Below are 12,345 nucleotides of genomic sequence, written 5' to 3' on the forward strand. Positions count from 1 at the left end.
TCTGGTTTAAACAAAAACAACAACCAGACAATCTATTTCTGCCAGGGAAAAATGTATTTAGATTTCAGGGTTCAAATACCTGCATTGAAAATCACACTCATGGACTTTAACTCCACAACTTCAAGGTGTAAACTTGTTTCCAGTTGTGGATTCCTAGACACAAGACAAGTTGAGGGGTTTTTTGCCAGTTTTTAGACAGTAATTTAAACTAAATATCACTAATTTAAGAGATTTAAATTGCAGCTACAATATAATAATGGAAAGCTGCTGTGCTCCAAAGATTGATGCCCCCAGACCACTTCAGTTTACAATAAAACCTGATAAATCCTTCCTGGCAGTACCAGACCTTGGGAAGAAAGAGGAGTGAGGTTCTTAGAGGATATTCATGCCCAACATCTAAGATTCTACATGATCCAGACTACACCAAACCTCTGCCTTGTTGAGATGTGGGCCCAAATCCTGTATCATAGCTGAAGTCTAATCCAAGAACTGTTCTTTATCCAGCTATATTTTAATTTATAGTGCATAAAAGGAACCATGAAAAACATTAATCATCCTTGCACATAGAGCTAAACCACAGAAAAATATCTCTCTACAGAACTAGTGCTTCATCTGTCCAAAAAATAGAGGTTGACTTTTTAACCATGATTATTTTTCTTTCTAGTTTTATCTTTCATGTAGGTTGATGCAGTTAAGCTCTTTCCCTTTGTTTTTTCTTTCAGCTACTTCTCTCCTCTTTTTTCCAGTCCATTCTTGTGTACTGGCCTTTTCCACTTTGCTGCTGAGGAAAGATGATTGAGAGGGGGGAAACTGAAAACCCTCTCAAACACCAGATTTCTTTGTCCTGGCCTGAAGTTAAATGAATAAAGATTTTTTTCTTTCCTTATTTATCCTTGCTGGGACCTGGGGAAACCATCCAGTAGGATGAGCTCAGTGCTTTGCAATATTATCTCAGGAGTGGGTACAATAAAAGGTGGGTCCCAGCCAGAACTCCGGATATAAGCACTTCCCATCCCTGTAGGGGAGTTGGGATTTTGACATTGGGGCTTGTTCCTTTCTGTCAGGACTGGAAGCCAAATACCCCTGAACATCATCAGGGCTCAATCCCAAGGGCTCTTGCCTCAGGTCAGATTTCTGGGATGAGCAACCAGGAGTCCAGGGGCAGCAGATCCTGAGAGTCAAGAGGCTTTTAAAGGAATGAAATCACCCCCAGGGCTGGCCCAAAGGCTCCCAGGCAGCCCTTGGCTGTCACTGGGGGTGAGGATGAAACTCAGCAGATTGCCCCAGGGAGCTGCTCCTTGTGTTTCTCCTCAGGTGCCTAAAATCAGGTTCTGCAGAAGGCAAACACAACTCTCTGTGGGCAAACAGCCCACAGCCCCTCTTAAGGGCTAAATCCCAGTCCAGCTTTCAAACCCAACCCAGTTCAGCCCAAAGTCAGTGGAAGAGTCACTCAATTCTTGGCATTTCAGTGACAAGACCAAAAATAAGCCCAAAGTAGAAAAAACCTTAAAGCAAGAGGAAAAGGAGCACTTGCCTCCCAACAGCAGCTGGGATCCCTAGGTTTAGTTCTACTAGAATTCGTAATTCTACTCCAGTTGAGCTGTAAATGGCTTTCCCCATTTCTTCCCTGCTGCTCTCCCTCCATCCAAAACATTCTGAATGTGCTTTCCGTGATCACTCAAAGGATTATCAGTGAAAGTAATGCAGTGTGAGCAGCAGCAGCGAGCATTTCAAGAGCTAATTCTGGACTTAAATAATCATGTTGAAAAATAAGATGTTAAGATTGCTACTCAGCCAAAAGAGGAATAAAAACATCTTCAGTGTCTTGTGGACTCATGAAAAACTAGCCCAGACAGCAAGAGAATTGCATTTTTACCCAGACTGACTCATAAATTATTAGAATGGGATTAATGAGGGGGAAAAAAATTTAAAAATCACTGGAACTGTTCCCACTGTAAAGTGGGACTGAGTCAGAAACAATTATTTTCATCTGGGAAGTGGGAAATGCCATTATGTAAAACTTACTTTACACTTTGTTAGAAAATGGCCAACTTTGATTTCCTTGGGACTTCGAAACTTATCATTAAAATTCTTGTAAATTTTGTATTCTCATATTTATCAGTTTCAGGGAACAGCAAAGAAACCCCACACACCGTTTCCTACCTCAGGGCAAGAAAGTGATGTTTCTTCCAGTTTCTACGTTTATTTCCCCACCCTGTTATGTAAATCTATCGGAATTCTTCAAATTGGACAAATCCAGTAGGTAACAACTGCAAAAACCCCAGCAAATGTATTATACATTTTATAAAAAACATTTTGGTTGAAGAAAACACTGCAGTTTCCAAATGCTGTGTTTACAGTACATCTCTGATTGGGTTGGTTTTTTAAGTTAAAAAAGTCCCAGGATGGTTTGGGTTGGAAGGGGCCCTAGACCTCATCCAGTCCCACCCCCTGCCATGAGAAGGAACATCTTCCACAATCCCAAGTTGCTCCAAGCCCTGTCCAGTGTGGCCTGGAAGAGAACAGATTCATTACAAAATATTTCACTTTGACTCAGACAAGCTGAAATATCTTTGATGCCTTCCCTGACGGTCAGCTTTTTGTTTCTAGAACCACACAAAATTCAATTTAATCAGCTGTTCAGGCTTACAAATCAACTGAGTAGAAACTCTTGCAGAGTTTTTTTGCAACTTGATGGTGAAACTCATTATTAGACAAATGATTTCCACTCAGTTGCTCTCCTCACTCTCCCTGAGTACTGTGGCATTTGAGACTTGTGGAAACATTTTCTGTGGAGATAGGAGTGCTGATGCCACTATCCAAGAACAATAGACGCTGATTACAGATTTCATAGACCATGTAATCTAATTCCTGTATAAACAGGCCACAGGCCTTTTAAAATTAAATGTTATTTCTAGTCCAATAGATACGGTTGAACTACAGCACAATTCTGGAAAGAAGAGGGAAAAAAAGACATCCACAGATAAAGAATGTGCAACAACTCAGACATTGCATCATAGCTCCAGCAAAATCCTGCCTCACCACCTTTGCCTCTCACTGGGGCTGTCACAAACATGTCTGGGCTCTGTGAAAGAAAAATGTTCAAAGACAACTAAATTTTGATGCATTTAATGGCAGAGGAAACACTTTGCAGTTCACAGCCTGTGTTTGCAACAGAACAGGCAAGAGGGAAATGTTTCATCCCATTTCTAGTTCCCTGTGACACAGAAAAAAAGGAGCTAAAAGGTAACAAACCCCAGGTGTTTTCTAAGCTCCTTGCAAATGAGTGTTGCCCAGTTCTGGTAAATTTGGCTTAGATTTAGGTGCAAACCTGTCGATGCACTTACACCAGTGGCTGCCTTTTCCAAGCTGATTATTGTGCACTGGACACACAGGGAGTGGAGCATGTCCCTCCCTGGCTTGGCTAAAGCTGGAGTTTCACCACATGAAAGTGTAATCTCTGTCTCACACACTGTAAACACACACAGTGAGCAGCACAAAGAGGATTACCTGGAAAGTATTTCTCTATTAAGCCATTTCAAAAGTCAGTCCCCAGGCAGGATTATACAGATTCATTTCTTCAAGGAAAGAAGAAACCCACATTTTTTAACATTAGCACTGTTCTAGGACAGGATGTCCCACAAACACCACTGTGCTTATATGACTTATTTATTTTTACCTTTCTGAAAGCTGTTGTCAAGTTTTAAAGCGCATCTTCAGTGCTGGCTGGATGGAGAACAAACAACAGCAAGGGTTGGATGCATGGCAGCCGTGGAAAAGCCTTGCCAAGCTGAGACACTCAACCATGGATATGAACTGCACAAATCCTTTACCAAATACCTATTTTATCTTACCTGATTACCCAGAGCTAATGCAGAGCTGGAATCAGACACTACCAAACACCACTGAGCAAGAAACTGGGGGAAAAAGAATCCCTTTCTCCCCACTCAACACTGCTTGGATAAACCGTTTGAGAACTGTGTGTGAATCCTTGCCATCCCAAAAAAGGGATATTCAGAAATCATCTTCACAGAGCCACAAAGAGCCACTAAATATGTGTCCAAAACTGGAGGAGGTGACAGAAAATAGTGCCCTTGTTCTGACACATTCACCCAGTGACAAGGTGGCATTTACAACACCCTCACCTCCCTCAGCAAGTGCTACAAATAGTTTACACAGAGCACGTTGTAGAGTGATGTTAAGGAAAATCTGATGATTTCTATTTCCTCCAGATTTTGTTGGAATAGAAAAACCTATTCCAGAAAAGCCTCTGCCTGATACTCTGAAATAAGAATCTCTGGAAGAGAAACAACAGCAACAACGGTTTAATTTATGTATTTTATTTTTAATTAAAAAATAAAGGTTATCTTAATACATCTTTTGCAGCCTTTGGGCAAAATGCACTCTTAACAAGACTCTATGAAACATGATGCACATCTTTTCCTGGCACATATCTTAAACAAATGCCAGCTTCCTGCAGCAACTTTGGAAATCCACCATTTTCCCCAAACCCTGAAAACATTTAACAGTTCATTTAAAAAATCCCTCTAAAAATTAAAAGTGGGCCGAAAGCAAAAGTCCCAGATCCAAGCACCCAAAAGCTTTTGGAGGAGACTTATATCCAAATGCTCATTTCATTCCAAGTTTTATCCCACATCACTGCAAATTCACAGACACAGCACCCAAACCACCCAAGGAGAGGCAATTGGAGCTGACCCAGGTATGGATCTCCCTTTGGAAGCTTTGATCTTAACTGGGCCAAAGCAAACCTGGGGGTCTGAACCGTTTCCTAAAATTGTTTAAGTCAGGCCCATCCCTAACAGAATTAAGTGCTGGTTACACAAGGAAATGGTGCTGTCAGAGCTCCCATTCCTTGCCTATCCCTGATCTGAGCCCAGGCCAAGCTCTTTGTCCATTGGCACCACACAAGGCAAGGATAAAGCCAAGGGAACACACTGACCCTCCAACACAGACACACACCTGCCTCCCACTGCCTGGGAGAGCCCCAGGCTTCTCAAGGAGTTGTCTTGGTGTGGTTTTCCCTGGAAATGTCCTGGCTCAGCCCTCCCTGCAGGAAAGCTCAGGCCCCTGCCAGAGGAACAGGCTGGCACCATTCCCACGGGATGTCTTCGTTCCACCTGGCCCGTGATGGCTGATTCCCAAAGGCACAACGTGACCAATCTTCAGACTTATGCACAAGGTCTACATACATATATATATATATATATATATATATATATATATTTATATATATATGTACACTCACACCACTACATACATATTTAAATATATATATACATATATATATTTGGTTTTGATTTTTCTCTTTGATCTTTTTTTTATTCTCTTCTTTTCCCCTCCTTTCTCTCCCTTTTAACTTAAGGGTGTAGTCTCCTCTGAGGAAGGCTCTGGTATATGTTCTGGAGACTTCTCTGTCTCCAACAGGACTTCTGGGTTTTCCTCTGTTAGTTTTGGCTCCTCAGAGGCTTGGGATCCCTCCTGCAGCTGACTCTGAGCCTGGCTGTTCATTTTCTCCTCTGCTTCAATCTCCTCCGAGGTGGGAATGGAGTTTTTCTTTGGACGGCCTTTGGGCTTCGTTGGAGCTTCCTGTCCACCCTTCAACACCTGGAGCAAAAAGATGAACTGTCAGGATTCTGAACTCTGCTGGTCTCAGACATCCTGTTCCTATGTCTAAGTCCCTCTGTCTACACACCATTCCTGCAGCAACAAGACACTCCAGCCAAGGATCTATATCCAAGGTAATGCCAAATTTGTTAGAAGTGACAGTAACTTCTGCAGGTGCCACATGCATCCAATGGAACAGCCTAGACTGCATCTTGTCTCCCAAATCAGAAAACATGGACATCTCCACTAGAGAATGTCACAGCATCATGCTCCCACCAGCATTTATTGAGTGGCTGACCTTCATAAAAAAGCATTTTAACTGGAAAAGGACCATAAAGATGAGAAAAACTGAAAGGTGAAACAAAGATATGAGAAGTAAAAATTAGTATCAGCTCTCAAAACTGCTCTGTTTCCATAGAGCAACAGAGTCTTTTTTTTTCTATGCACAAAACCAATCTCAGAAGCACTGAGATCACAGGAATGCAGAAAAATGCAGAAGGAGATATTTTGGTTTTTCCCTCACTTCTATTCTCATTTCTTTCACCTCTTTGCTTTGTCCTCCTCCTACTGCCTTTAGCCCCCTCTAGCCCACCACATGTACTTGCAGTATGAACACTTTAAAAAAAGAGACCATCTCTGTGAGAAATGATCAGGAATAAAACAAAATTTGGTATAAATAGACACAAGTCACTCTACTATGTTCAGCTTCCAAATCTGTTATTTGCAAGGAGCCATTTAAGAGCCATGGAGAAATGACAAGCACCCACTCACCATTTTCTTCCACTTCATCCTACGGTTCTGGTACCACGTCTTCACCTGGAGCTGAGTCAGCCCCAAGGATTGGGCTAAGTCGAGCCTGGGAGACAAACCAGACAACAAAATGAGTTTACTTAAGCCAAGAGGAGCTCAGGTGCCAGGTCTAGGCAGTGCAACACTGTTAGAGCATTCAGCAGTTTCTCTCTGATCAGTTGTCTCAAGAATGGTCACACAGAAGTGGTAAAACCCGTGAATTTAGGATGCAAAGATGGATGCTGCTATGGAAGATGCAGGTGTTGGCAAGCTCTCTTTTCTAGACATGGCAGGGTTTGTCTGCCCTCTTTGAGACATGAACCTGTTGCACTCCAGCTGCTGATGCTCTATGTTTGTCCATGAATTAGGAGCTACTGGTACATCACATCCCTGAAAAACAGGTCCCTGGTGTCTGAAGCAAACAGGTGGGAACAGACACACAGCATCAGCTACTCTTTGTATCATATTTCTCCTTCACTACCTTCAGAATGGGGATCATGGTACTTGCCCATTTCTCATAGTAGTACATCTAAATCTATCAATTTAATATACATTCTGTTATTGAGGCAATTTAAGCTTCTAAGTGAATTTATTTTTTGTATGTTTAGCTGCAGGGTATATGTGGCAGACAGCCCATAATCCTGATTCATCCTTCACAAATCTCCAACCCATGCAAGTTCATGTGAACCCATTCATTATTTCTATATTAAAGCCCAGGATATGAAGCAAATGTGGCTCAGAGTAGCTCCTGATCCTTCCCCACAGGTGATAGCACCATGCATCTGGTGGTTTTGTAATGGAGCTGCACAAGGGATGGAGCTGGAAATCCTCAGCCACGCCAGGAAAGTGCACCTCAGAGTCATGCAAGTCCTGCAGGTGGGACAGATCCAACTCAGAGCCACATTCCACAGTATTCTGCATTCTGTGACTTTTTGGAAAATATTTCCTTGCCTTTGGATGGGCAAACACATTTGTGAAGGCCAAGTTTTTCATAATGAAAGCTTTGTTACACCTGGGCTCCTTGGGCAACCAGATTTACATTTGTAAACACCCACATACCCCACCCTAGCTCTCTGTGCTCCACCTCACACTCAAGGATTCACGCTTCTCTCCCACTCCGGATTCACTCTGGACCTGCAGGCTTGTTCTGCCACTACATCACATCTGAAGCCATTGATCTAAGACACCATTACTGTTAAGAGTAGAACATGTCAGAGTCATTACCCTGATGATAAACCAGGGGTTTCAGGTGCCCTCCCAGGGCTACAATCTTCTATCCAGGACAAAAGCTGCAGAAGTGAACACAGGTCACAATTCACTGCTTTGCCAGGTTTTCAGCCATGTTGTTGATCGAGAGAAGCTTGGCTTAGCCAACCCTTTGTGCCTTAGTGCTCATGTCTGGTAACACCTGGTTTACTTGCAACCAGCTTCCATCTCTTGCCACATACCTCAGTGCAACCAGCACTGCCTGGAAACCCAAGGAAACAAACACAGAGGAAGTGGTACATGGGCAGGAATTGCTCATCGTCCTCAATGAAGCCAAGGAACAGTCATATCAGATTATTAATTACCAGCCTTGAGTGCCTCAGCAAAGTGTCAACCATCTGGTGATGTGAAGCTGCGAGGAGTCATTGCAGGCATAGCAGGAACTCTGAAACTCCATGAGGCAGGTTGGCTACGACCAGGAATTTTCAGCTGCAGCAATTTGGTCACAGGCAGTAGGAGCAGAAAATGCCATCTTCAGAACCAATTTAAATATTGGGACACTCCCCTCTGTGGAGTGCAGGGCCTGATACCTTTCAAACCTTCTCCAGGTTTACAAACTTCCTAGGAATTTGATGGGTCATTTTTCCATAATTTAAATTTCCAGAGTAGGATTCAAAGCCCTTAAAAAAGCTAAAATCTCTCTTAGTTTGGTTTGCCCATGTGGTACCAAGCAGTGCCTAAGAACTTGCCTGTGCCTTTGCAAGGCACCTTTCAACTCCAGGCTCTGCTTTCCAACCTTATGAACAGGCCACCACCTTCCCACTGAATTGCTGCCCAAGGTGCTGGATAAAAGCCAGCTCAGGAGCAGCTGAAGATACCATGAACACACAGCCATGAGCCAGCAGATCCCAGGGGGAGACAGGCTCCATCGTTTTTCAAGTGTGCAGCAGGAGTTGGAAAGGCAGAGATCCTTCTTCTCTGAGGAGATCTCTGAGCCTGGAGAACTGCTCCCAACCATGTGTATCATCTGACATTTCCACTGATATGATCTATTTGTGTCACCTTTGATCCCAGGAAAAGTAGCCTTGAATTTGAATCAGGTTACCTGCCATGGCCGCAGCCAATGGCAGAGGCAACTTGGTGGAGCAAGAGGCAGCACCCCCAGCCAGGGAATGTTCACTGTGGAACAACTGAGCAGGGCTGGAGCATCCCTTTTGCTCATCCCTACTCCTGGTGTGAGCAACCAACCTACCTGTCGGGGGTGGAGAGGTACTTCTGCTTCTGGAATTTCTTCTCCAGGCCCATGAGCTGGATCTCGGTGAAGATGGTCCGACTTCGGCGCGGCTTCTTTGAGCGGGGTGGGGGCTGCTCTGCCTCCGACTCACTGCTGCCCTGGGCCTCGCTGGGGGAAACCTCCGTGCTCACGGCGGCCCCGCAGGGCTGGGCTGGCAGCAGGCGGGAGCTGCCGGCGGCCGGGAGCAGCGCGGGCAGCGCGGGCGGCTGCCGGGTGATGACGGAGAGGAGGGGGTAGGCCCGGAGAGAAGGGGAGCCTGGCAGGGAGGAAGCACAGGCAGATGAAGGACAGATCAGTGCTGATGTGTTTGAGCAATGCGAGTGCAGGGGAGAGGAGGGAGACAGGAAGGGCTTTCCTGGCTCTGCCATTTACTTATTAAAGGACAAGCAAGAATATTCACCTCTTTGGACCTGTTCCTTCTCCCAAATTGCACAGCTTTTCTTGGGCTGGGGAACCCTAACCCTAACCCTAATTCTAATCCTAACCCTAGGACAGGGAAAGGAAGGACTGCCTTTCCACTCCTTTTTTAGGAGATATTATAACCATTGAAATCATCTGTCTGATTGCTGCAAGAGACTGAACTCCAAGCAAAGGATGAAATATATCCCCAATCTGTTCCCAACTTTGTTTCCCTGGGGAAACTAGGACAGGGTTCACTTGAGATAGTCCCCCTGCCCTTGCAGGTAATAGACAACAGAGTCTGGTTCACAGCTCATTCCATCCCCTAATGGGCAACTGCATCAGAACCACCCTTGCCCTCCATTGCCCACACTGATCCTGCTGACCATGCAGGAAGATGAGGATGAATAGACCCCAAGAGTTCTTCACTGACTGAACGCTGCATCTTACACCACCCCGTTGATACCAGCCCTAAAAACAAACCAGTTCTGCTCCAATCTTTTCAGATCAGGGCTGTTCTGGGATGACAAATCCAAACATTCCCAAACACTAGAGGAAGTTCTGATCCACATCAGGCCTTCTGATTTACAACTATAGCAAATTCCTGCTCAGCCTTAGCCCCAGGAAATTGAATGTTCCTTTAAAGTTTGGGCAGGGAAATTGAGCTACATACGGGAAACGTAAACTCAGTGTCAGATATACAACCTGCAGAGTCTTGGGCAACTCACTTTCTTGCTCTGTACCTCATTTTACCTCATTTGCAAGATGGAAACAATCCTCCTTACCTACATCACTGATGGTAAAATATGGATTAAAATTTAATGTACACAAAGTATTTGGAGATCTTTAGATAAATGGGACTGTGGAAAGGAACATATTACACCAGCAGGCTGATTGTGAAACCCTTCACATGAATCACCACTAATGAAAATAATGATCTCAAGACCTCAATGAGTGTGTTGGGGTGAGTAACTCCACACCGTGGAAGAAAGGAGTTCCCAGCCTGGCCTGCTGATGACCTGTATTCCTCAGCCCTCTCCCCAGCTGTAGGCTTGTGATCACAGGAACCAGGTCCTAGGTGAGCTGGGTACATCAAAGAACATCATAGACTGTTGATCGTTGCTTCTCTCCTCAACCACAGCAAGTTGTGCAAAACTTAGCCACTTAAAAAGCAAGCTGGGGAAACTATTGTCAAAACTCTAAATAGCTGTGACTACAGACTGGGGTTTAGGCAGACTAGGACTTCAGTCTTGCTTTCTCCTCCACACCTCCGCAACACTAAAAATCAAAGTATTTCCATTAAATGTAAAGCTTTCCACTTAAACCACCAAGGAAGCATTTGAGAGATGAAATCAGGTTTGCCAAGCCAATCTTTAGCTTGTGTCAAGCCTTATCTACCTTTTTTTTCTGGGTATTTTTTCTAGCTGAAGACTGTGCTGATCTACAGCACCACTGAGTAACCTGGTGGAAATTTTGCCTTGATTTACAACTTCAGTGGCTGTTCAAAGATCATAAATTAGGACAGAGTGTGCTGTCCTTTGCTTTACACCTCTGTCCTTTGCTTTACTCACAAAATCTATGCTGGTATTTATGCCCCCTCTGACACCACTCAGCTAGACAGAAGACAAAGCAGATGCTGCTCCCATAGCCTATGTCCTTCTTGTCAACCCACCACTGTTCATTTCTGACACTGTGGGACAACAAAAAACTTGCTGGCCCACCCATAGAACAGACGATTTCTTCTCTTTCAGCCAAATTTGCCCAAAAATCATCCCCTCTTGCCTCCTTGAAGGGTTTCTCAATTTCTAAAGTCCTATGAAGGAACATTGAAGCCACCTCCACCATGAGAGGTGTTCCTGGGTGTGCCATAGGATTCATGAGGACATTGTGTGTTGATGTCTTCATTTGCAGCAGTCCTGGGACTCAGCCCAAAGACACAACTGCGCTTGGTCACTCAGGCTCCAACAGACTTCTTGGATCCCAGTTCTACCCTGTTCTGGATAAGGAGACTTAAGCTTAAGCTTACTCCAGAAAGGAGTGGGTCCAGTCTTATTACATCCCCCTATCCACTGCTCTGGAGTCCTGGTTCAATCCTGCCCATCACAGAGGTCCTGCTCCTCCGTAGGTTCATGCTCCAAACCTTATCCCACAGCCCATTCCTGTTCTCACTCATGGGTAACTTTTGGCACCAGATCACTGATTAATCAATACTTTTGTACTTCCATACATTTCCAGCAGGGCTCTCCATAAAGCACAAAATTACTCATTAATAATAAATCATCTGAGCTCAGAAACCCCTGCAAGGCTCCAAGTGACTGACACCTCTGGATGAAAGGATTTTTACAAGAAACTCTCTTCAAAGGAGGTCAGCAAAGTCATTTGATATCAGAGCAGCCAGGGATATTTTCTTTTCTGTATGGCATGGTAGCAGCACGTGGAGTGCTTGAAGGGAGGGGAGGGCGGTTACAATCGTCCCAGAACATAAGATCTGCCTTCATCAAACAGAGAAAAGTCTCTTCAGGTTATTTTTCTAATAGTCAGTTAAGATTTGGATTACAAGAACTGCTTTTCAAGATGAGCAGCAAGGCCTTGGCTATTTTTGCAGGGTAAAAGAGTGGTTATTAAAGAAGCAGATGACACCAGAGTTGTTTGGGTCTGGGTTTTCAAGTGCTGAGCACCTGAATGGGGAGATACATTTTCCAAAATTCTCAGCAGCCAGCAGCTGTGCCCTGGTCAAACACTTAGAAAAGCTCAGCACATGCTTATTTTTGGAGCCCACGTCAGGTCACAAATGTATTTACGGCCCTTCTGAAACCACAGTGCTGCTTCTGCGCAAGTCGTGGTTTACAACTGCCTGGCTGATTCGAGTTCCAGGTGCTGAACAGATTTGTGAGGCTGTTGACACTAAGTGTTGTGTATTTGTTTATCATTTGTGCTTGCAAGAGTAACCTTTGCTTATGGTTTGACACCAACAGTTGTGACAGGGCTTTTAGAAACCACTGTAAATAATGAAAGCATCATGATCAGCCCAG

The 12,345-nt window shown here is 44.3% G+C and overlaps 1 protein-coding gene across 1 annotated transcript in view; it reads right to left on the reverse strand.

Moving 5' to 3' along the window:
* Nucleotides 1-4,324: 4,324 nt before the first annotated feature.
* BARX2 (BARX homeobox 2) overlaps nucleotides 4,325-12,345 on the reverse strand; it is a 33,338-nt gene continuing 25,317 nt past the window's right edge. The window contains exons 2-4 of the mRNA XM_071449571.1: nucleotides 8,873-9,170; nucleotides 6,397-6,481; nucleotides 4,325-5,625 (exon numbers count right to left, since the gene is read on the reverse strand). Coding sequence (XP_071305672.1) covers nucleotides 5,374-5,625; nucleotides 6,397-6,481; nucleotides 8,873-9,170 — 635 coding nt within the window. The 3' untranslated portion in view covers nucleotides 4,325-5,373. The remainder of the gene's footprint in view (nucleotides 5,626-6,396; nucleotides 6,482-8,872; nucleotides 9,171-12,345) is intronic.

Source organism: Agelaius tricolor, unplaced genomic scaffold, assembly GCF_023055355.1.
Source record: "Agelaius tricolor isolate 1412-34295 unplaced genomic scaffold, bAgeTri1.0.p SCAF_29, whole genome shotgun sequence".
NCBI lineage: Eukaryota > Metazoa > Chordata > Aves > Passeriformes > Icteridae > Agelaius > Agelaius tricolor.